Here is a 24,072-nt window from a genome sequence, read left to right on the forward strand (position 1 = left end):
AAATTTAAATTGCAATTTCTTATATTATATCACAGATATTTTTGGAAGGTTCTTAAATTTTTGCTTTACATTTTGCTTGGGTCTTTTTCCCTGTCTATTGACTTGTATGTCAGCTCAGGATGATAAATGACTGTGACCGTGTATATATATTTTAAATAATTAATTCTTCTAAATTAACTTAATTAAATTAACAGGCCTTATTACATCTTACACATTTTATTTGCCTAAAAATGGCTTATTATTTGCCTTAAAATAACGTTACAGCCTAAGTTTGATTCCACAGCCTCTGCAGACACACAGGAATGAGGATTTGAATGAACATGTAAACATGTATGAACACCGACTTTAAATACCAATATATACACAAATAACCAGTTCAGTATAAAGCTGTTGACTCTCTGAACTCCTGATAGTGTGTCCTCTTGAGAAGTGGGAAATCAAACGGGATGAGCTTGTTTTCGCTTATAATTAAGATTTCAGCGCTCACAATCTGGGCACTAATACGAATCAAAGCAGACTGGGAAATCTGCTCAGTGATGGCAGCTGCCAAACATAAAACTAAAATCTGTTCGCCGTGTACACACACACACAAACACACACACATAAAATACTCAGCTGTTCCAAAACCAGGATGTTCACAGTTCATTATAATGTGTTTCTGTGTATGAAACAGAAAGGAACATAAATAGACCATTTGGCTGTGTTTGGACATCTCGAACAGCAAAGCTGAAAGCAAGTCAGTCATTTTTTCTCTTTCTTTTGCTTTTTTTCTAACAAAACCTGACTGAAGCTTAGCAGATGCAGTGAGAAAACACAAGGCTAATTTAGGAAACCTTCACTGTTCTCAGATTTAATTAGTAGGAAATCATTTCATATAACAATCTCCAACACAGAGAAACTCTAAAACAAACCACAAATGTATGCTATAAACGAAAACAACTGTAAAACCTTATAAAAAAAGTACCATGGTACCAAGATAACTAGCGTAGTGCTACATTGCATGTCCAAAAACACATGGTTCATGAATTTCAGTAACTGATACCATCACTGTATCATCACCATCACATTTATGCTGTATTTTAATGGTAATACCATGGTATTTTTTGTCTAAAGTGACTGCAACACAGTCACAGCTACTAGAAGTATATCAGAGTAAACTTTGGTAGTTTTTGGCACTAAGGCTCTGCTAAACCCCCCTCAGCAGGATGAGTCATGCTCACCCTCCAGCAACCACTGTGATCCAGTTTCTATAGAAACCTGTTGCTATGGAAACACCTCTTGCTCAAAAGCCATGCGGGGATGCACAAACACTAGCAAAGGTGACTGGGGAAAATCAGACAGGATTTTAATAAGATAGTCAAGTCGGGCCTGTTTCTAAAGATCCCATCGCATGAAATGTCAGAACAAACAGTTATCTGCATAACGCTTCCTCTTCTGTGAATAGCGTGGAGGGCCGCACAACACTTTCTTGTGGAATTAACTACATCATACCCTCAGAATTGTGATGTAAAAATCTATTAAAAGCAATAAAATTTTTGAAAAAGTATGCTTGGCCATGCAAAACTCTTGCACAATACTAGGGTGTTGTGGGTGTTTTTTTGAATGTTGCTACATGGCTGCAAAGGGGTTTTAGGTAATTGCAAGGTGCTTGCTTACTATTAATACTTACTACTAGCCTGAGTCTCTATGGTATTCTGGTCTCTATGGTATTCTTTTTGGACTATTTTATTGTTTGTATCCCCTTAAAAAACAAACTACCATGGTATTGTAATTGGTAACAGATGCTACTACTAAGAAGTACACTAACGTTCAAAAGTTTGGGGTCAGAAACTAATATTTTTATTCAGCAGGAATGCATTCAATTCCTCAAAAGTGACAGTAAAAACATTTATGATGTTATTTTTATTTCAAATAAATACTGCTCTTTTGAACTTACTACTGCATTCATCAACAAATACTGAAAAAACAGTAAGCCTGTAGAGAGCCAGAGATCAAATCACTGTCCTGCCATCTTCACCTTGTGCAATAAAAGTGAGGCTCAGTCAACCTTATTTGACATGAGGTCCTCTGGAGAAAGCAGAGACGCTTTGAGAGGATTCAGAAAGAAAAATGTGTACATGTGTGTGCTTGTCTGAGTGTGTGCGTGGTGTCCTTAAAAATTAAGAGCAAAGAGCAAAAAAAAAAATCTCATTGAAATTCTGGTCACTGCTGCCAGCTCTTCGTACACTAAATATTATGTAACTAGAAAATAATACGGATACATCTACAACCCGAGACGGACCGGCTGAGGCAGTTACATAAACTCAGATACATGTACTCACCAACTGTGACTCTGTCCTGTCTCGCTGGCTCTCAGTCTGGCTGTGAAGGCACTAGAGAGTGGGCAGGTGGGAAGGGAGTGAGCAGTGTTTGGTTAGTGGAAGTGGGTGTGAGGTAGACCGAGGTAATGCGAGGCGTGAGGCGATTGTGAAGAAGTATGCAAGGTTTGATGATGCTCAGATCCCCCGAGTATCAACAGATTATTTTTACCATGTTTTCTTCTTTATATGTTCTTATTATGTGCTTTTGCTTTCCACCTGGCAGATAATGAAATCCCATATACTAAATGAAGATTGAAAGACAGACTCAAGCCAATATCTACTGACTACAATATCACAGAGAAGTGGGAACACCTGAGCAACCACCCAAAAAAACAACAACCTACAATTGTGTTTCTGAACAGGAAAAAAACACTTGATATTTTCTTCCAGAAATAAAAAAAGAAATAAAAGTTGAAGTGAGGCTGGATGAAACACTTCTGACATTAAATCCTTTTGGAAATTTCTCTGTTGAATTGAAAACCATTTTTCTAATTATTTTACAAATTATGTTAAGCTTTTATGATCCCATATTCATTGAAAGACTTGATGAGAAATATTTGTACCAAATGTAAAAAATGATAATAATAATAATTAAATAAATTGGAATTTTAATTCAAGTCAAAATGTTGAAAAAAGAGCTGAAAAAAAATTGTGATAACCTACAGGATCCAAGTACCATCCATATACACTTTCCCTTATAAACTACATTTCAAAAGTTTTGGGTTCAGTAAGATTTTTTTTTTTATAAATTATTTTTTTTATTCAGCAAGGACATTACTTTCATAAAAAGTGACAGTAAATACATTTAAAGTCATACAAAGGATATTTGTTCAATTAAAAAAAACTGTTTTACTATTTATTTTTTAAAGAGTCCTGAAAAATCTCAGCTTGCACAACAATATTAAGCAGCACAACTGTTTTCAACATTGATAATAATAAGAAAGGTTTCTTGATCAATCAGCATATTTGAATGATTTCTGAAGGATCATGTGATACTGAAGACTGGAGTAATGATGCTGAAAATTCAGCTTTGTCATCACAGGAATAAATTACATTTTAAAATATATTTAAATATAAAGCAGTTATTTTAAATAACGTTACTTTTCGTATTTTTGATAAATAAATGCAGCCTTGGTAAGCATAACTGACTTCTTTCAAAAACATTAAAAAATCTTACTGACCCCAAAACTTTTAACAACAGTGTATATATTAACCTAAATCTTGATGCTGATGGAAAAAAGCACACAGCAACATTTTATGTGTCAACTACCCATGTACACTTGTGTGCTTTCCTTATTTTTCTCCATGAGAGTGTGTAGGCTCAAAATTCCACAGGAGCCTCTTTTAAACACACAATCTTAGGCTTACTCCTGTTCTCTCTCATCGATCAGAGCACTAGCGATGCTTGTCAGGCTTCCTCCCATTCACCTGCATCCCGCAGGCTACCCATCGCCATGGGAACAGCCAAGGTGAATGAGCAGAGGTCATGAACAACTGGTTCAGCCCCATGCGCAGTCAGCTGGGTCTCAGAACGGCCCCGCCTGAACGTGGAAAGTTAAAGCTCCCATCTCAGACACAGCATGGAAGGTTTTTTTTCCGCTGCATCATTTGCAAGTCTACAGAGAAAACGTACACACTCTTATTAGCAAGCAAATACGCACAACTCACTCAGCATGCAGCTCAGCTTTCCCCTGAGAGAAAGAACAAGAGAGCAAGAGAGAGAGACAGAGAGCAGGAGAGGATGGTGACCTTGGCCAGGCCTTTAATGAGATGGAAAACTCCAGAAAATCTGTTTCTACTCCACACTCAGCAGTCTCTAAACTACAATACACTCTGTCAGCATGATTCTGATGAGGAGATAGTTGAATGTGTGTGTGTTATGTGAGAGACAGATAAGATATTTTTCCACAATTATATTGGTGACTCTCGCTGGCTAAGGTTGTTAGCATGTGGAACAGAGATTAGTGAGCTATCTCTGTATTTGTGTGTGTGTGTGTGTTTGTGAGGGAGGACAGTGAAGTAAATGTTTTTTTTTTAATATTCCACTCAACAACTCGGAGTAATGGCCCCAGCAGTGGACTGGTGTGGTTTGGTAAGGAGGTTGTCAAATCAATTTTAATGTTAGACACATGTCTCAAGTGTGAGGTTGTGCACCTTGACACACACTCACACACAAACACAGAGTGCCATCTGGGAAAGCTGCAGGTACACTGTGAAAAATCTACAGAAATGTTTAAAGGAGTAGAGTGCAATATCTGCAACACTAGTGGCAACAAACATAACTGCAAAAATAACTAGAGTAAAATAACAAAGCAAAACAAAAAACAATGCAACACAATAAAATAAAAACAACACAAAAATAAATAAATAAAACAAAATAGGGACAGATGAAAATATTTGAACACTGAAAAAAAAAAAAGATTAAAAACTGACAATAAAATCAGTTTAAGCCTAAGTAGGAAAATTACTCAAACTGAATTAAAAAATAAAATAACAAAAAAAGCATTAAAAGCATTATATATATATATATATATATATATATATATATATATATATATACAGACACATATATACACACACACACACACATACACATATATATATATATATATATATATATCTAACCCAGGAAGTGTGAATGAGCCAATCAGAAAAAGGCACTGCTGCTATAGGAACAACTATAATCATTTTATATTCATATATTTACTAGTGTAGCAGATACTTCACCAGCGCCCTGTGAAATAAACATGAAAATTTTTCCCTGTCTGCTGCCAATAATGTCACAGCTCAGGATAGTTGCTGATGAAGGTTTTGGGACTGTGCATTATGACATAATTTCCCAACAGCTCCAGAGTAGTCACATGACATTTATGGCTCAGCGATTGGCTCAAAAACAACTGTGTCAACTGTGTGCAGAGTGCTGAGCAACTTCCATTGAAATGAACAGGAATGCTAATGGACTTTCTCCAGGTCGACCTCCTAGAGACTAAAGGACAAACATGACACTTTATAACAATCTGTCTATATAGGATGAATTGATATGATGCGTTAATAAATAGCTTCATGTTTTCAACACCTTCACTCTTTCATCATCATACTTTTCTGCTTAGCATTCAAATCTAATCTGCTCTGCATACTCCGCAACTCCCTATGCAGAGAGAAAAGAGAGACCAAGCAACTATTTTGATGACACTTATCTACAAAATTTGATGAGCACTTGGAAAAACACACACACATCCTTCATGACTAAGTTTACTGCCGATGCCTTCATTCTCAGCTTCAGTGGGCAGAGTCTGTAGTCCTAAAACCCTATTAGACATCATGACTGAACAGAGAAACACTTCTTTCTCTGTGTTTCTTTCGCTGTATGAAACTCACCGCCAACTCTAGTGCTGCTGCTGCTGATGCAATATCAGGAAAGTTCATCTGTGTGCTAATATTCGGCTTTGACTCACAATGTTTACACAAACAGCCCATTAAAACTAATGATTGCATCACAAAACCTCAATGAACTACCAAATTACTGCACTAAATACACACACTCGCGTCTCTCTGGAACCCTCACTGTAATCCTAACCGCTGTCATAAATTAGTATTTGTCTAATAATTTGACGCAAGCCTGCTTTGTTTTCTTCATATGGACTTAAGCTGGTATGTTCTGATTGGCTGGAGAGGCTTGACATCACCGAAGGGGCAACTGTAATCACAACAACAATGACATCATGCTTAAAACCTCTTCCATTTGGCAGATTACACACACAGACCTGGGGCCTGTACCATGATGGTAGATGAACAAATTCGGAGTTACAGGATTAGTTTCGAGTTGACAAAACCAAACCACTCCAATCCGGCTTTGTTGGTACCATGATGCTGATCGTCAACTTTCTTTGTCAACTCAGGCTTTTTGATCCTGAGTTTGTGGAGCGCGTGCACATGAATGTGTGACATCACTGGCGAACAGCCAATCACGAGCTTTGGTTAAAGGTTAAAGGTTTTGCTAAAGGTTAAGAGATTGAAGAATATGATGAATTTAAATGCATTTACAATGAAAAAAGTACTTGTTCATGAAAGAGGACAAATAAAAGAAATGATCTTGCTCAGTCACAAGTGAAACTTGTTAAGTTAGTTTATATAGTTGGAAATATACAGCGATAGAGACTCGAACATATAAGGTCACGTAGTCATGTTTAAAAAGCGTTATCTATCGATTCTACAGCTTATTTATATTACATACGATTAATTTTAAATAAATGATTTATAATAACTGTTAAACTAAAATTGCTTGTGTGTAATGGATTAATAATAATATAAATCATATAAAATAAGTCTAAGTAATTATCATTAAAGCCAGACAATTTTTTTTTAGTACTATAGTGACCTTTAATTTGGAGCAAGATAAACTGGGGGAGTGACTTTTTTTGTGTCAGACATGTGTCACTTCTCACATCTGATTTGTCCAATTTCAGTTTGAGATCTCTAACTCAGAACGTAACCTGCCCCGGAGCAGGTTAGCCGTGGAGTGTAAGTTACCATGGCAATGAACACCGCTAAAAGCCAAGCCACTTTCATGGTACCTAAAACCCAGGAATGGTGCAAACTAAACTGAAACTTACCTGGCTAGCCAGCTAATCCGGCTTCATGGTACAGGCCCCTGATATTGCCCTACAAGATTATTGATGCCACACAGACATACATGCACTATTATTGTATTATTATTTTCTTCTCTGGACACGGTACCGTGGTACTTTGACGTATCTCATCAGACTGAAATTCTAGTACCATGGTTATTTACATTACCAACAAAAAAACTCAACCAAAAAAGTACTGTGGCGGTACCATGGTACATATGGTAACACTAAGGTACATTAAAATACACCATAGTACAGAATTTAATGTACCACGGTTTTTACTCCATGGTACACCCTAGACTACCATAGTGATATAGTGACCATTTAAAAAATTTATAACATGATATTACTATCAAAAGTTTCTAAAAACCATGATATTGTGTCTAAAAACATGGTAATATATACGTATAGGAAATGTTTTGAAAGAAGTGTCTTTTGCTCACCAAGACTGCATTTATTTTGATCAAATACAGTAAAAATAGTAATATTGTGAAATATTATTACTATTGAAAATAACTGTTTTCTATTTTAACATTTTAAAATTATAAATATTATAAATTATTCCTGCAATGGCAAAGCTGAATTTTCAGCATCATTACTCCAGTCTTCAGTGTTATATGATCTGCTGATTTGGTCAAGAAACATTTCTGATTATTATCAATGCTGATAACAGTTGTGCGGATTAATATTTTTGTGAAAAAAAAAGTAATACATTTTTCCAGGATTTTTTGATGAATAGAAAGTTCAAAACAGCCTTCATTTGAAATAGAAATCGTAACAATATTAATGATCAATGTAAAATGGCCATACATACACACACACATATACATATATATATATATATATATATATATATATATGACACAAAACTTTTGAACAGTAGTATATGTTAATACCATGGTATTTTTTGTATGGGGGACCGTAAAAAAATGTATTCCAGTAGCAATAAATAAAGAACAATGAAGAGTATAAACTAAAAAATAATGGCCCTACAGTTGGAATTGCATTGAAAGAGCTGTAAGAGAGCAAGAGAGATGCTGCTATAATCCATTCGTGCAGAATGTGAGGCAGCGCCTCCCTGAAAACTGGACAGAACCTGCTCTGACTGTACACACTGTGCCCAGCTCCAACATCAAGAGAAACTGTCGTCTTCTCTCTGTCTCTCGTCCTGTCTATCTGTCTCTCGTTGGCTCTAATTAATGGTGGCCCCCTCCCAGTAGGCATCAGTGTTTCCATAGCAACTTGCTCTGCAGTCAATACTAGCCTCTCATCTCCGTGGTAACAGTGAGTCGGGATGCGAGAGGTTCTGTCTCTGTGATTTGGGCTGCAGTGTGTGGGAGAGGGTTGCATACACACACACACACACACACACACACACACATACATACATACATGTAAACAAACATCCACTAACCCTCCATACCAGCTAAAACAATCCACACGACCTCTACTAACAAATTTGACAAGATAAATGGCCACAGACACAAACCCATGTGTGTATCTCACATGCTGAGACATTTAGAGATGACTTTTAATTCATTAAAACTATTTCCATTTGAACAAAACCCATACATTAATCAGTAACTATCCAACAGATACCCTGTCTTACTTAAACGTTCCATGGCATGACACTGTAAAAATATATAAAGTATTTTTTGTATCTGTAGATAAGATTATCGGAGTGTTTTACAAGAAAATACCATTTCAGCTTTTCTACTTCAAATTTTCATGTTTAATTCAATTTGCTACTTGCTGTTTGTTTGTATTTGTGAAATTTACTAGCACTTTCTGAGTGAAAATTACTTCTACACCTTTTTTTTTTCAGTGTGCCAGAAAAACATAATGCTTAAAAACAGTGGTAATGCCTTTATATTCTTTAAATCAACCTAACTGTAATGTTTAAATACCATAGTGTATGAATATGTTATTAATACAGTACTATGGTATACATCAAAGCCCACAATGTCAATAATATGTCGAAATTGAAAAATCACTTAAGGTTCAAAGCTGTAATCTGTAATCTAACATCAAAATAATTAAATATTAATTCATAAGAATTCTTGTGATTTTACACTCATATTCATTATAGGAAACATTTGATTATTGGAAAGCAAATCCAGTCTATGTGTGCTAGTTATTTCTTATCACACACAAAGGAAAAGTACAATGAACAGGAAAAAATGAGCTGACATGCCAAGTAATTCTTCTTAACCAGGTGCTAAAGGGATGACAGGAGGAAAAATAAGAGAAAAGAAACGAGTGATTTTGTCCTTTCATGAGTGGAGATAAATCCTGAATGAAGGATTAAAGCAGTAATGCCCTGAAAAAAAGAAAACCTGAGTAGGAAAAGAAAGAGGAGAGACAGAGAAGATGGAGAGAGACAGAGGGGACAAAAGAGGAAATCAGAGTGATGAGATAAATGAGAATGTGTGTGTGTGTGTGTGTGTGTGTGTTATCTAGAAATATAATGAGCACTTGAGCCATCTTACGGACTAATCGGCAATCAAAACACAAGGATCTGCATTGACCATCAAACTAGCCCGGAAATAGAGAAAAAGTGTGTGCAGATAAGTGTGTATGAGTTAAACGGTTGTTAATGCACATGCTGATTTGCACATACTTGACTTTTAGGAAGGTGAAGTGTTTGTACAGAGAAGATGTGCTAAACAAAACCCAGAGGGAAATTGATTTGCTTTGTGGCACAAAAGTTGCTCTTTCACAGCTCATGAACCTAATGGATTTCTCAGTTATATTTAAACATAAACTTTGCTTCATATGTTTAAGGGGGTCCTTTTAAATGAGAAACAAATGAGAAAAGCATTGACTTTCAGTAATAAGAAGTTAATGTGACTAGCATAGCCCAGATAATTGGTCTTGGAAGAAAATGAGAAATATGTGAGATCACAATGCAATTTGTGACTGCAGATATGACAAATGTGAGCAGTGTGAGACATGGTGAGATATTTAATATACAGTATATAATGTAATAAAAGCTTGCAATTGATGAATTCACGCATACATTCAATAATGAAAAATATAATATGTAATATACAGTGCATTTAGAAAAAATGTGGTTCTCTAAAGTTACTTTTCTAGCTAACTAACAAGCCATGGACACTGAATAGCTTAAGGTAAATAATCCTAAGGTAAATGTAATGTTAATTGACATCATTTAAAAGCTACTGATTTTTTTCAGTGGTTGAAACACTGATTGATCGATAATATATTTCAACACCTTCTGATGTGAAACTGAAAATTCCTGCTTCAGCCAAAAATTCCAGATGCTGAATTTTCAGTGGATCACTATATCACTGAGTACAGTGGATCACATTAACATATTCCTCCATTTGACTTTGCCTAGTTGTGTTTGGCCTTGAAGTCCTCAACCAAATGCACCATCTAAAATTAGTCTCAAGCTCATTCTAGGACTGAAGTGAAACGTTACTGAACTGCTGAAGCTAAGATGCCATGGTCAAATGCACCTTCTACGAGCTAAGAACTCAAAGCAGACTTTGTTTTCAGGCCTGGATTCTTCTTTAAATGTGTACACTCACACTCACGCTGTTAAATTTGTCCTCGGGTCTGAATAATGCCTAAGATCTAGCCAGTTTCATCTCTTAACAAATGAAGTGTTGTTATTCATGAAGAGGGAGGATTTTAGCACTTGGTGCTGGTACAGTGATCAGATGATTTTGAAATATGGCTAAACTAACTTCTGATTCAAATATGTTTTTTCCTTTAAATGTTTCATATCAAAAACAAAGCATGTTTTTTTTTTATTCCATACATGTACAATGATCAAAATAAATGAGTATATCCACATCGACTTTGAAAAGGAGGAGAAAACACTGCCTCATCTGCTGTTGACGTCAACAGCGGTGTGTCCAAACAAACTCTACAATATCTGGTGCAAATAGAGAACCTGGTTATCCATTTGGTTTAGCCATGGAGAGGTTGCAAGCCCTCATCCTTAAAAACTATGAACAAAACTTTACAAAAGGTAAAGTAAAATGAATCCCAGACTACATTAAATACAGATTCACATGCAACAATGAAAAAATGCACAATGTTTTGTGCAGTGAATTATTAGCTGCCAAGAACATGCAAACATAATTCATTTAGAAACCTTTAGAAACATTCATGACAAAAAAAAATAATAATCTGTTAATTTCACATTCAGTTATGCCATGCCAGTAATTCCATATATTGTTGGTCCTACATAGTTCAACTACTGGGTGAACTATCCCTTTAATACATTTAAATGCTTATTTTAGGAACATTATCATTTTGGTCACCTAACATACTAGGTCGCCACTCAAAGACCAGAATATAATCTGGTTCCTGAAGCAAATCCTACTGAGTACAGCTAATTAAAAATATTAAATGTCAACTGTGCTGATTGTCTCAAATTGTGTTCAGATTTGCTCATATACTGATGTCTGCAATCAAAAGAGATTTCATTATGAATTTAATAATTTCTCATCAAATGCTTCCAAATTTGAAAAGGCCAAATTATCTGCATGAATTTTACAGCTCTATACTCCAAGGGGCCATTCACACATAATGCATTTTTTAATTTAAAATCCCAAGATGCATTGTCTAGAAATGAGTTTATGAAAAGATGAAATACTTTTAATTTGAGCACTGTGTCTTTATAATGCCATATGACGGTTAAACATTTCCATCTAGAACGTTTACACAGAAAAACAATGGAAGAGCAGTGCAGTAGAATGGAAAACGGATGGGAAAATTTTTTTTGTTTTGTTTTGTTTGTTTTTGAGGAAAATTATCTGAGCTCATATCTAAAGTAACAACTAAAAACATTCCTGAACTATTAGCTATGAAAGAGCAATCTCTGAGCAATAAACATTTTCCTCAGGGAGTAGATCTGAAGATCTGGACACACACACACACACACACCATAAGTGGTGCATTGCATCTCACATCTCTGATCAACCACTGGAAACAATAACATCACACTTCAAATGCAGATATTTGTTTACATGCTATATATGTGTGCGTGTGTGACGGACCGAGTGGACATACTGTCATCCATCTGCGTTTGGAATGAGAGGTGAATGTATGAGAGAAACACAGCTTGTCTAATCTGCCTCAGGCACACACACACACACACACACACACACACACACACACACAAACAGAAATAGTGTTTCTCTGTTCTACTGTCCATATGCCTCTCTTTTCCACTACACTAAATAGCTTTCATTTTCTTTACTTGGCCTATAATAATGCCTCCATTTTGCATTTTCTCCATCTGCTCTCTTCTTTTCTTTTTTCAGTCTGTCTGTAAAATATCCTTCTTAATTTCTACCTCTACACTGAAATGCATTGGAAGGACACCATTTAAAGGAGCCATATCATTCTTTTGAGTTCAATGTAAAATGCAGACAAAATCTACCGCAATGATTTTCAACTGGAGGGTCAGAGAACCCCCCCCCCAAAAAAATGCTGAATGCAGAAAATACAATGCAACTAACCATATAATTATGCATAATTGGGGGAAAAATATTAAGAGAATTATTAACAATTGAAAAAAAGTGGTTCGAGTTAAGCACAAAGTGTTTTTTCTATTTGTTTATCATTCTATTGTTCTGTCTATCAATCCATCCGTCCGTCATTCTATCATTCTGTCTCATTCATCCATCCATCCATCCATCCATCGTTCCATCATTCTTTGTCTATCGATTCATCATCCATCCACCCACCCATCCATGTCTTGTTCTGTCATTTTGTCTATCTGTCTATCCATACATCCATCCTTCCATTGTTCTATCATTCTCTCTTTCTACCCATCCACCCCTCCATCCATCTATCTGTTGTTCTATTGTTCTGTCTGTCTATCTATCCATCCTTCTGTCCTTCAGTCGTTCTCACTGGCTGTCTATCCATCCATCCATCTGTCATTTTATCATTCTGTCTGTCCAACCATCCATTCATGCATCCATCCATCCTTCCATCTATCATTCTGTCTGTCTGTCCATCCATATATCTATTGTTCGGTCTATTGTTCTATCGGTCTATATTAAAGGCACAGTATTAAAAATGGTAGAAAATGGACAAGTGAAAAATGAAAGGCAACAAAATTGTAAAATATGACCCCTTTAGCATTCCTGTACACGGATACAGGATCTTCATGATGTCTTGAGCATCCGTCTGCCTTCAAGGTTTCCCTGCACTAACTTCAGGGCCAGGAAGAGTTTGATGTGCGTTGGTTGCTGTGGGGAAGTTTCTGGAATTTTCTCAAGACTTATTGGGTGACAGGAACAGATGCCTTCAGATGAAGAAATTAATTTCAAGCAGTATGTATACAGCATCCTACAAAACTATTCACGTTTTCTGCCAGGGTGTTGGTGTCAGATGATTAAATTTTAATCTGTATGTGACAGCAGTTCTCTGCCAGTCAGGTCAGTGTTTATGTAAAGCCTGCAGGCAGTCAGCAGAGCGCCTAAATCTTTAATAAGACAAAATACACCGGTCCCTCTCACCGGTACATCTCTCCAAATCCTCAGCTGCAACTCTCTCGCACAGACACACAGGCACTCGTATGCATTCACACATGAAAACACACACAGAACAAACCACAAACAAGAGTAGTCTGGGTCTGGGACACAGGGGCAGTAACATAATTGCTCTGTCCCTGAACTATTTCTGTGAATACGTAAGAGAGAATTAACAAGAAAAACTGCTGGAAATACATTTGAAATGCATTAATTAAATGTTTATAAAATGGCGAATAACTTGATCTCATTCTATAATTAATGACGTTAGATGTCAGTTTTTGCCAAATGAGGAGAAATTTATAAGTTTTAATAAGATAACTAATACGGTGGTGTGCCATCACATCACAGATTTGATTTTTGGATTATGTTGGTCAAAATTCAGAATCAATAAACTGGCTCACTTTTAACTCATGCTTGTGAATTTGAATTGAATTGGCCACAGGAAGTTCAACTGGAATTTGAATTTGCAATTCAAAGAATTTTACGCATTATGGGAAAAGTCTTCTTCCAACCTGGTCCAAATAACTTACTGATCAATCAATCAATCTCTTCGTTCATGCATTCATCTATTTATACATCCATCTATTCATACATCTACAAATTAATCTATTCATTCATCCATCATCCATCCATCCAACTTTAGGTCTTTTTAAACTTTTTCAAAACTTTCAAACAAGGCTTTGTCAAGTCATCATTCAAAATTTGTTATTGCAAACAAAGTTATGTGACCTCGAATTTTAATGCACTTTAACAAATCTGCATCCTATTTGCAACCTGAAATCAAATTCAATAAAAAATTCCAGAATCGAATATGAATTCTCAATTAAATTCTGCATGATGCACAACTCTGTTCCAATACATGCAGACACTTAGATGGCAACTTTGAAATGACATGCACTGTTTACCACACCCTCACTAACTAGGTGAGGGTGCGGTAAACACTGAGAGTGAGGGGACGTGTCTCATACTTCAGACTATGTGTCTGATTGATATGAGCAGAGTTCTGACTGTCTGAGACCAAGAAATCATGACTGCAGTATTACATAACTCCAGCTCTTGTTAGAACACTGCTGTGTATGTTTGATACTAACAAGGGAGCTATCAACACTTTGATGAGCTGACAGCTAAATGAGCTCACCCACATGGACAGCAGCATAAAAATCTCATCTTTTTTTTTTTTTTTTTTTTAAAGGCATACCGTTAGATTTTGTATAAAAGCGTGTATTAACTTACATGATCAGGAAAGAGACCATGAAAACAGAAAATACAGACAAAAAAAGTCAGATACTGAACTACAATGTATATATTTGATAAATTAAACCAGTTAATCAACATTTAATTGATACTGAAGTAAAACGCATACATTTGACCTTAAAGCCATGTTTTTTGATGTCTGCTTTCACTTACTACCATAATGTCTTTGAATTATCTTTCTCAATTCAAATCTGTTCTTTTAATCTATTATGGGACTTTTTCTCTGCAAATACTGGCATCGGCATATCATGTAATATATATATAATTAAAATGTATAATCAATTGACAACCCTGTTATTTCATCCACAGTCCTCAGTAAAAAGCAAAGAAATCTGATAAGATGCTCATTCTCTCGATCCTCGCTCTCTACTCTTTCTCTCGTTTACTTTTCCGAGTGAGTGTAAGAGCCAGAGGGCAAAGAAAGGAGAGGGAAAATGAAGAAAACGACCAGACAGAAAATGAGAGTTGATGTGCAATTTTAGCATCCAATCCGCAGCCACCCTCCTCAGCTGCTTCCCTCTCTCTCTCTGTTGAAGTATTATGTAACCGGGCCCTAGGCATGGTAATTAGGAAGCTTTAGTATTAGCTAAGACCAAAGACAAGAACAAAGGAACAGTAAGAGACTCTGAGTGTGTGTGGGCATCCTTAACCACTTTCATAAGGTTGAGCCATTAGCAACCTTTTTTTATTTTTTTATGTGTTCTTAGATTTTCTTTAAGACAGCACTGAACTTCAATACTCCTGACCTGTGAGTGTGGGTATGCAAATTACAGGTAAAACTAATAGTGTGTGTCTGATACATTAAATTTGGCTGAATGTTTATCATTTAATAGAAAGTTGTGATATCTCTACTTAATTGGAAGCATTCTATTCTATTCTATTCTATTCTATTCTATTCTAGTGCAGAGCCCAGATTAATTTTCTAAAGTGATTAATAGAGAATTTCCTGAGGACTATGCGCATGGATACTTAGCCATAACTTGGGAACAAAATTGTAGGATAAAAAAAATACTTAAAATAATAAAAATAAATAATAATTTTCATTTGAAAAAATGCTAAAGTCAAATTTGACACATAATATTTACAAATCTATTCTTTTCATCAGGGCAAAGCAAATATTTCTGTACCCACCAAAAGTGCAACAGGTGCAGTTTGAAAAACGGCAGTGGAATACAGAAATCAATCAATAAAATGTAGTGTTGATAATTATCAAATTATTGTTTGAATTACATACTAATGTAAAAATGGCAAACACAAATTATAATTTTATTATTAATGTTGTCAAAGCTTCAATATTTTAAGTAGGTAAATTTAGGAAAATACAAGACTAGATTCCAGTAACTAGACAACTTTATCCACTCCTTTAATTAACACAAACACACAACCATATAACAAACTCTTGTGTACTATAGGGGCTTTTGCTAAAAAGCCTGGAAGTACTGGATGGTTGGTAAAATTGCAAAATATTATGGTGTGGGTTAGTCTGTAGAAAATACAATTAACCTTATAAAAAGAAATGTCTATGGTAAATCCTCATTCAGACAGCTAGGTAAACGTGTGAGAAGGACAGACTGAAGACTTGTTTGTACTCTGTAGGGTCAGCAGAGTGAATCCACACAATATCAAATAAAGCTCTCACTTCTTCACCACAGACAAGTGTGACACTCACTGAAGCAATCTCTGTGTGTGTGTGTGTGTGTGTTTGAGGAGGGAGCTCTGTGTGTGCAGACAGCGTTTCTATGGAAACGGATGTGGGTGATTCATGGAGCGCGTCAGGCTGAAAAATAAATCTCACACCTTACATGAGTGTGTGTGTATGTGTGTGAGAGAGAGAGACAGAGTGTGGGCATGGTGATGGTTTAATGTTTTTGAGTGTTTAAGAGTGTTTTAATATGCCAGAGTGTTATGAATGTGAGTGTTTGTATGTCATGAGGGGAGTATTGACATAGTACCAAATAAGACAGCGTTTCTATGGAAACGGATGTGGGTGATTCATGGAGCGCGTCAGGCTGAAAAATAAATCTCACACCTTACATGAGTGTGTGTGTGTGTGTGTGAGAGAGAGAGAGACAGAGAGTGGGCATGGTGATGGTTTAATGTTTTTGAGTGTTTAAGAGTGTTTTAATATGCCAGAGTGTTATGAATGTGAGTGTTTGTATGTCATGAGGGGAGTATTGACATAGTACCAAATATTCATTAAATGCTCTTCAAATATATCAACTTCAAATTTTTATTGTATATATACACACATAATAACCACAAATTACTATTGTATATATGTATACTGCCGCAACATTGCAGCACTGCATTGTGCACTATTGTGTGCATCTATACATATATATATATACAAACGTATGTATACAGTATATATATATATATATATATATTATTTATATCTAGTTTTCATTCCCATTGACAGATATTATATACTTTTTGTTTTAAGCATAAACTCACTGAATTTTGTTAAGTTTTTCAAGACTTAATCTTACATTTGCATCTCAAGTATTGGAAAATTTGAATTGGAAAACAAAAATACTGAGGTAGATATTAATTTTTTTATTGCAATGCATGCAACATATAATTCCATGAATTTATGAATTTAAGACTTTCTGCCCAAATTTAAGATCGTTTTAAGTCCTTAAATTGTGAAAGTACAAATTAAGACTTTTTAAGACCTGCAGAAACTCTTGTTATATATAAAATCCATTTAATATTTGCCCTAACCCTAAAGAATATAAACGTAATTGAATTTAAAAAATATATATGAAAAAGCAAAACACATATGAAAAAGCCCTTGGCACAAACAAAAACTGAACATCATGTTCTACTCACTATCATATGTCAAGACTCACAGTCTCACAGGAATAACCAAAGGCACAGTGTCGCACAGTGCTGATGGAAGACCTCCAGTTCACAGATCTACCTGCTGCAAGACTCAATTTACTTTTTACATTCTCATTTTAACTTTTATAAACTTCTATTATGAGCACATATCATAAGTGGTGATATCAAACTTGATATTCTTCACCTGTCAGTGGATTTAATACACTTGAAACTTTGATCAATGACTAATAGTTGCTAGACAATATCACAACTGCAAGACTCAGCTCAGAGTTTAAGTGTTTTAATCTTGTGCATCAACCTGAAGTGGAGTTATCAGAGCCTTAATAGAGCTAGAAAAAGTCCATACATATACATATACACATATATATATATACATATATATATATACATATATATATATATATAAAATCAGAAATCTGTTAAAGTTCACCTAAAAATTTACATTCTGTCATAATTTACTCACCCTCACATTATTCCAAAACTGTAAGAGTTTCTTTCTTCTCTGGAACACAAAAGAAGATATTTTGAAGAATGTTGGTAGTCAAACAGTTGACGGTAGCCATTGACATTCATAGTATGGAAAAAAATACAATGGAAGTCAATGGCTACCATTAACAATTTAGGTTCAAAACATTCTTCAAAATATCATCTTTTGTGTCTTTTTTGAGTAAATGATGACCATTTTCATATTTGGGTGAATTATCCCATTAATAATGACACCGTTGTGGATAAAGTGTGTTTTTTTTTTTTACTTTCTCCTTTCCCAGCTTAATGTGCAGAGGCATAAAAACACCAGTGGTTGGAGAGTGAAAACAGATTAACAAGATATTTGGCAGAATCTGTAACTTATTTACCTTATCATCTGGACTCCTCTATCCTCTCAGCACTGAGTTAATACCTAAAGCTGCAAATTACACCAGAACAGAGGCAGAGATGACCTTGTTTCTCCATAACCGAAAGCATAAAACAACTTAACAGGCTTTGCTAAGGAGAAAACTGTGCTCAGTATGATTGTTTTCTCTAGCTCATAACCTCCCTCTTTCCTTCTTGAGGCTAGATAGGTGTAAAAACAACACAAGATGTATGTATTTTTGGATGTATATTTTGAAATGTTGCGATCATCGTGTAAATCAAGCCTCTGGAATGTGAATGACATTAATGCGATCCTGAAAATGTCGAGAACACACACTCTCTCTCTCACACACACACACTGCAGACCTAATCTGTGCTGCTCTGACATACTGATGAATAAACTATGAAGGGAGGAAACTGAACTGACTGTTACACTATTAACATGAGAGAAAGAGATTAAATATAAATGGCTCTGTGATTTCTGCTGTGATGAAAGGTTAGATTGTACGGAAATATTTCCTAGGAGTTTTAAGAGTCAAAACATCTATTAGCAGGCCTTTAACATGTAAAAAAAACCACACGGTTGTTTCTGTGCTGTGTGGCCCTCGCTGTGACATCTGATGAATAATTCTTGCAGTAGTGCATTTTGGGATTGAGTGAAAGCAACTCAGCCTCTATGAGTTTAAAAACACAAGGTTCAAATTGCTCATTTAAGGATAAAAGGGAAAAACACTTTACATCTGTGGCCCCTTATGTGACTAAACATGAGTCAGATGCTCTTAGCACGTCGTCTGTACTGTGATTTTCTTCCAATCTTCATTAAGGGATGTGGCAGATGTGGCAGTTCTTCAAATTTAGAATTAATCTCCACCCAAGAGGTAAAGATTGACTCATACGGCATACATGAAAAGCTTCTCCTGACTCCTGATGAGCTGCCAAACATCTACTGCTTAGAATCATCAAAGTTCCATCTTGATAATATTCCTGGGTGGTTATTTGCAAGTACAGCTCTACTTAAATACAGATCTGCTAAAAATACAGACATTTTTTTAAGGCAGCTAAAAGTCGACCCTTAAAATCAAAATATTACTCCGTGTCGTTCCTCACCTCCAAGAGGACCTGGTGCAGCAGTCTGGCAGCATTCTCAGAGACCTTCCACGGGTCGCTCTCCTCCACCAGCATGGCATCCAGAGTTCCCTTCTCCAAAACCACATCAAACACACCGTCAGGGAAGGCCAGTCGCCGGGCGTCCATGCACAGCCAGCTGAGCTGAGCGCAGTCCTTGTGTCTCTCCGCCATACTCTCCACACAAACGCTGGAGTAATCCACATTAGTGATGGAGGTGTAGCCAGCCTGGTACATATCATAGCTCAGAGCACTATTACCGCAACCTGAGAAAGAAACGGAGTCTGGCAAGTGAAAAACAGTTTGAGAGTTCTATTACTGATTATTTAAGAGTCACTCTCGCAAATAAATGTGGTTGTCACTCTCAACGGCACTATTACCGCAACCTGAGAAAGAAACGGAGTCTGGCAAGTGAAAAACAGTTTGAGAGTTCTATTACTGATAATTTAAGAGTCACTCTCGCAAATAAATGTGGTTGTCACTCTCAACTCTCTACAGCATTCAAAAACTGTAAGACCAAGCACAACAGAATAGAACAGAAAGACATGCTTAAAAGTGAGACTTTGAAAAACAGCAAAAGATATCTGTCTGACACATGAGCGCATAGAAAAACAACAGAAAAAAAAAACCCGGTAAGGACTGAAAGCAAGAACACATCCTCTGTGTGAATGATGATGCTTAGGCCAGAAAATTATGAAGTACCATGAAAGTCATATTCTTGAACATTCTAATATTAAAATGTGCCACCAGTGTGACTTTTTGGATAAAAAGTTGTCAGATGACTTAAAATCACCAATCTAACCAGAGGTGTGAGTGACGAGACTTCCTGTTGCGACATGGGGGTTGGGCGTCTCAGCTCTTGAGGCGAGAGCAACTTTAATTATCGCTTCCTTCATTAGTCTAATTAAAGAGTGCTTAACGAGCAATCTTACAGAGGGTGTTTAATCAAAGGCATTTTCTTTCCGTCTTTTTTTATAAAGTTCTTCACCTCTGTCTGTAGTCAACACATCTCTCTTCTCACTTAACACTGCATGTAAAGATAACAAAGTCATGAAGTCATTTTTCACAGGAACGTTGCTGTTCTCTCAGTGTTATCTGGAAGCTTGCACGCTGTAGTCTCAGCAGGACGACAGGCTTTTCCCTGGAGGCACCTAACAGTACGTTTAAACCAGAGCGTCTCAAACTCTATTTATAGCTCTTTATAGAGTATTTATCTCACTCATGCTGCCACTCTTCTCCCAGATCTCATTACAAAACCATTCTGTGCAAGTGTGCCAGTTTGTGCCAACAAACAAAAAAAAAAGGATGTTTTTTTGTGCATATCAAAACCCAACAAGTCCACTTCAGTAAAACAACCCTTAATTTCTGTACAAATACTACTGTTCGTTAATGTCACTACAATAAAACTGTGGTGACTTGCCATTCAAAAATAAATGACACAATCCAGAGATACTAAAAGCTCCTAAAGAAGAAAATCCAGTATCATTTATATACTATTATAGTATTGATTACATTTTTTTATAAGCTTTGCTTGTAATATTTTTGGTTTAAAAAAGTAAATTGGGTTGTAATTTGTTATTTGGTTTTGTCTTTTTTATTGTTTTTAATTAAAACTTTAATTTTATTTTTATTTCAGTTTCAGTATTTTTATTACATCACATTAAACTTATCTGAGTAGCAAAGGCAGCATTTCTTATTCATCAAATAATTTTTTTCTAATATTTCACCAATGATATTTACCTAAAATGATTTTTAATAGTTTAATAGTTTTTAGTTAACAATAGCGATACTGAATCCATTATTTATAGTACCAACTTATTTTGGTTTTATAGTAGAAACAGCTATGGCCTTTTAACTATAGGTAAAATAATTCAAATAATTTCTCCTATCCAATCTCAAGGGTGAAATGTTTCATTTCTGCACCACTACTGGTATCACATGGAATTGCAATCTGTTTGTTTGGACAAAATAACATTAACCTTTGGATTTTGGGGCAGGACTGTTTTGACCAATGGCAGAGAAGGTTTTCTATTTAGGAAACCTGTCTGAAACCAGCCATTATTTCTCCAATTGTGTTTGGTGCCACTAGAAATACATAGAAATAATTAGTCTAATATCTTTTTAAATGTTTATGGTGTGCAAAAACCTTGAACATGAGACACAGATGTTTGTGTGCTGTTTATATTGATATGCTGTTTATGTCAAAGGTCAATGGTCATTGCGACAGTGTAAATGTGTGTGTGAGTGCAGAGGGAAAGAAAAGAGAGAAACACAGTTCCTGAGCTGTCAACCGCTGCCCTATCTCCACTCATAAACACTCCTTGTTTCCGCTCTCTCCGTGACATCACCAGCTAGACATGGCCTCTGACCTTTATTATCGCTGCCTCGGCCTGGATCCCCCTCTTCAGAGCTTTCGTTGTGGCAACGAGGACCTGGGAATTTCCAGAGCGGAGACACTAACTAACAGGACAGAATGCTAAAGTTAGTCTGGCATATCACACATAGCATTCCTTCACTCCCTGCTCTCTCACTCTCTCCTTCTCCACATAGGGAGATGGAAAAAATGATTCCAACGTCTCAGACAGTCACGAGACACGTCAGACAAACATCACAAGACCCGGAGACTTGAGCAGAACGTGTCATACACAGATCTCTGGGTAATATGTCTCTGGAACAGAAAGCAGTCTCTAGGATTCACTGTATGAACTCTTTCACCAGTCAGGGTCCCATTTCACAAAACCATCTCTCTTTCTTTTTTTCGGAAAGTAAATGTTAAAATGAGAAAATGTTGCACATCTCCGACAACTAAACAGTCCCACCCGTACTGTGAGTGAGGATCATTGGAAGTTTTTATCCTTGAGGAGACGAATGTGGCTCATCCATGCTTTCCCATAATGCCCCAGTGCTGCAGAGATAGTGTAAATGATTTAGCACAATGATGTCATACCAAGTGGAGCATGAAACGTCAAAGTATTACACAACACCGGCAGAATTAAGACATGACGACATGACTAAGCCTCTCAAAATAAACTAGTGACACAAATATATGTCGGCCAGAATATTTTTTTGCCCATTATTTTGAGATTACTTGAAAATAACAGTGCCTGATTGGCTGATTATTAAAGTGGAATCTACTTGCAATCTTATCAATGGATAATTAAGGCAAATGGATAGTTCATTTTTGTTTTTTTATATGTTAATGTTAAAACATTTAAAAAAAAAAAAAAAATTTAAATAAAAAAATGAATTGGGTAAACAAAGTATTTGCTAGGGCTGCACAATATTAAATAAAAATGTGATATGTAATGATGCGATATGCAATATGATAATTCTTTAAGTGTGTAGAATCAATTTAAATTATTTTTTAAAAATTATCCAAATATATATTTTTTAAATGTATACCGTAACTTTCAGAACTACAACAACTTACTACCAAAAAAAAAAAAAAGTATTTGATACTTAGCTATAAATGAGCTCAGAAACATTAGACAGATGAATACATTACTCATCCCACCCACAGTTACTAGGTAGAAGCTAACCAAATTAGACAAATTAGAAGCTAACAAATTACACAGCATGCCTTCATCCTCAAAATCCACAAACAAACCTACACAAAGAAAAGACTACATTACATTTGGATTTACAGGTAAATTACAAATCACAAAATTAATTTTACCTAATTAATTAAAATTAAAATAAATTTAACCCTGTCATATTTTCATAAAGCTGAGCCTATTCAGTACATGGTAATATTCATTTTAATGCTTTGTGTGTGTGTGTGTGTGTGTGTGCGTTTTGTACCATGAACAATAATAGTGCCATTATGTATTTCCATTGGATCATGAAGCAAAACCAGCCAAGAACCACAAATACAAATACCATCAATGGCCACTGAAAAACCTATTGCGATTGTTCACAAAACAAAGCAGTTCCTCTGCAGGTCTGTAATGAAAGTACAAGACAGAAACGCAAGGTGCGATACAGATCAGCATCTAAATGAGAGGAAAAACATTGTGTACCAGAAATTATCCTCACTTTCCTCTGAATTTGTGACTGCTTCTGATATTGGTGTTCTGAACATCCATGTTCTTTCTTGGAAAACCTCCATGTGTTTTTCTCTCTGTAGTATTAACATTCACCTTGATGTTAAATCTATAGACACTCACACGCACACACACACACACTCGTATAGTTCCCGGAAATGTCAGCTTCACGGAGGGAGCGGCTCTGTTGCCTTGGTGATGCGAGATAGAGCGCAGCAGACCGACTCCCACAGGGCTTTGTTTACCAGCCTCCTAAAGCATGCTGGGAATAGCAGATACACAAAATTACATGAACACACAAGAACTGAGAGAGAGAGAAAAAATAACCATCATCAGCAGTGCTGTAATTATGTCACAAGAGTGCAAACATGTAGGATGAGAAGAGTGGCGAGCACATGTGTGTACGGCTCTAAACATGTTCTTTCCACTACGAGCATGATGCGTC

At 36.0% G+C, this 24,072-nt stretch overlaps 1 protein-coding gene across 2 annotated transcripts in view; it reads right to left on the reverse strand.

The window, feature by feature from the left end:
- Window positions 1-24,072, reverse strand: part of LOC107730435 (endothelin-converting enzyme 2-like) — a 53,553-nt gene that overhangs the window by 14,640 nt on the left and 14,841 nt on the right. For both annotated transcript variants that reach the window (XM_016541280.1, XM_016541281.1), the window contains exon 3: window positions 19,567-19,850. In XM_016541280.1, coding sequence (XP_016396766.1) covers window positions 19,567-19,850 — 284 coding nt within the window. The remainder of the gene's footprint in view (window positions 1-19,566; window positions 19,851-24,072) is intronic.

Source organism: Sinocyclocheilus rhinocerous, unplaced genomic scaffold (assembly GCF_001515625.1).
Source record: "Sinocyclocheilus rhinocerous isolate Xijiao unplaced genomic scaffold, SAMN03320098_v1.1 scaffold1780, whole genome shotgun sequence".
In the NCBI taxonomy this organism is placed as follows: Eukaryota; Metazoa; Chordata; class Actinopteri; order Cypriniformes; family Cyprinidae; genus Sinocyclocheilus; species Sinocyclocheilus rhinocerous.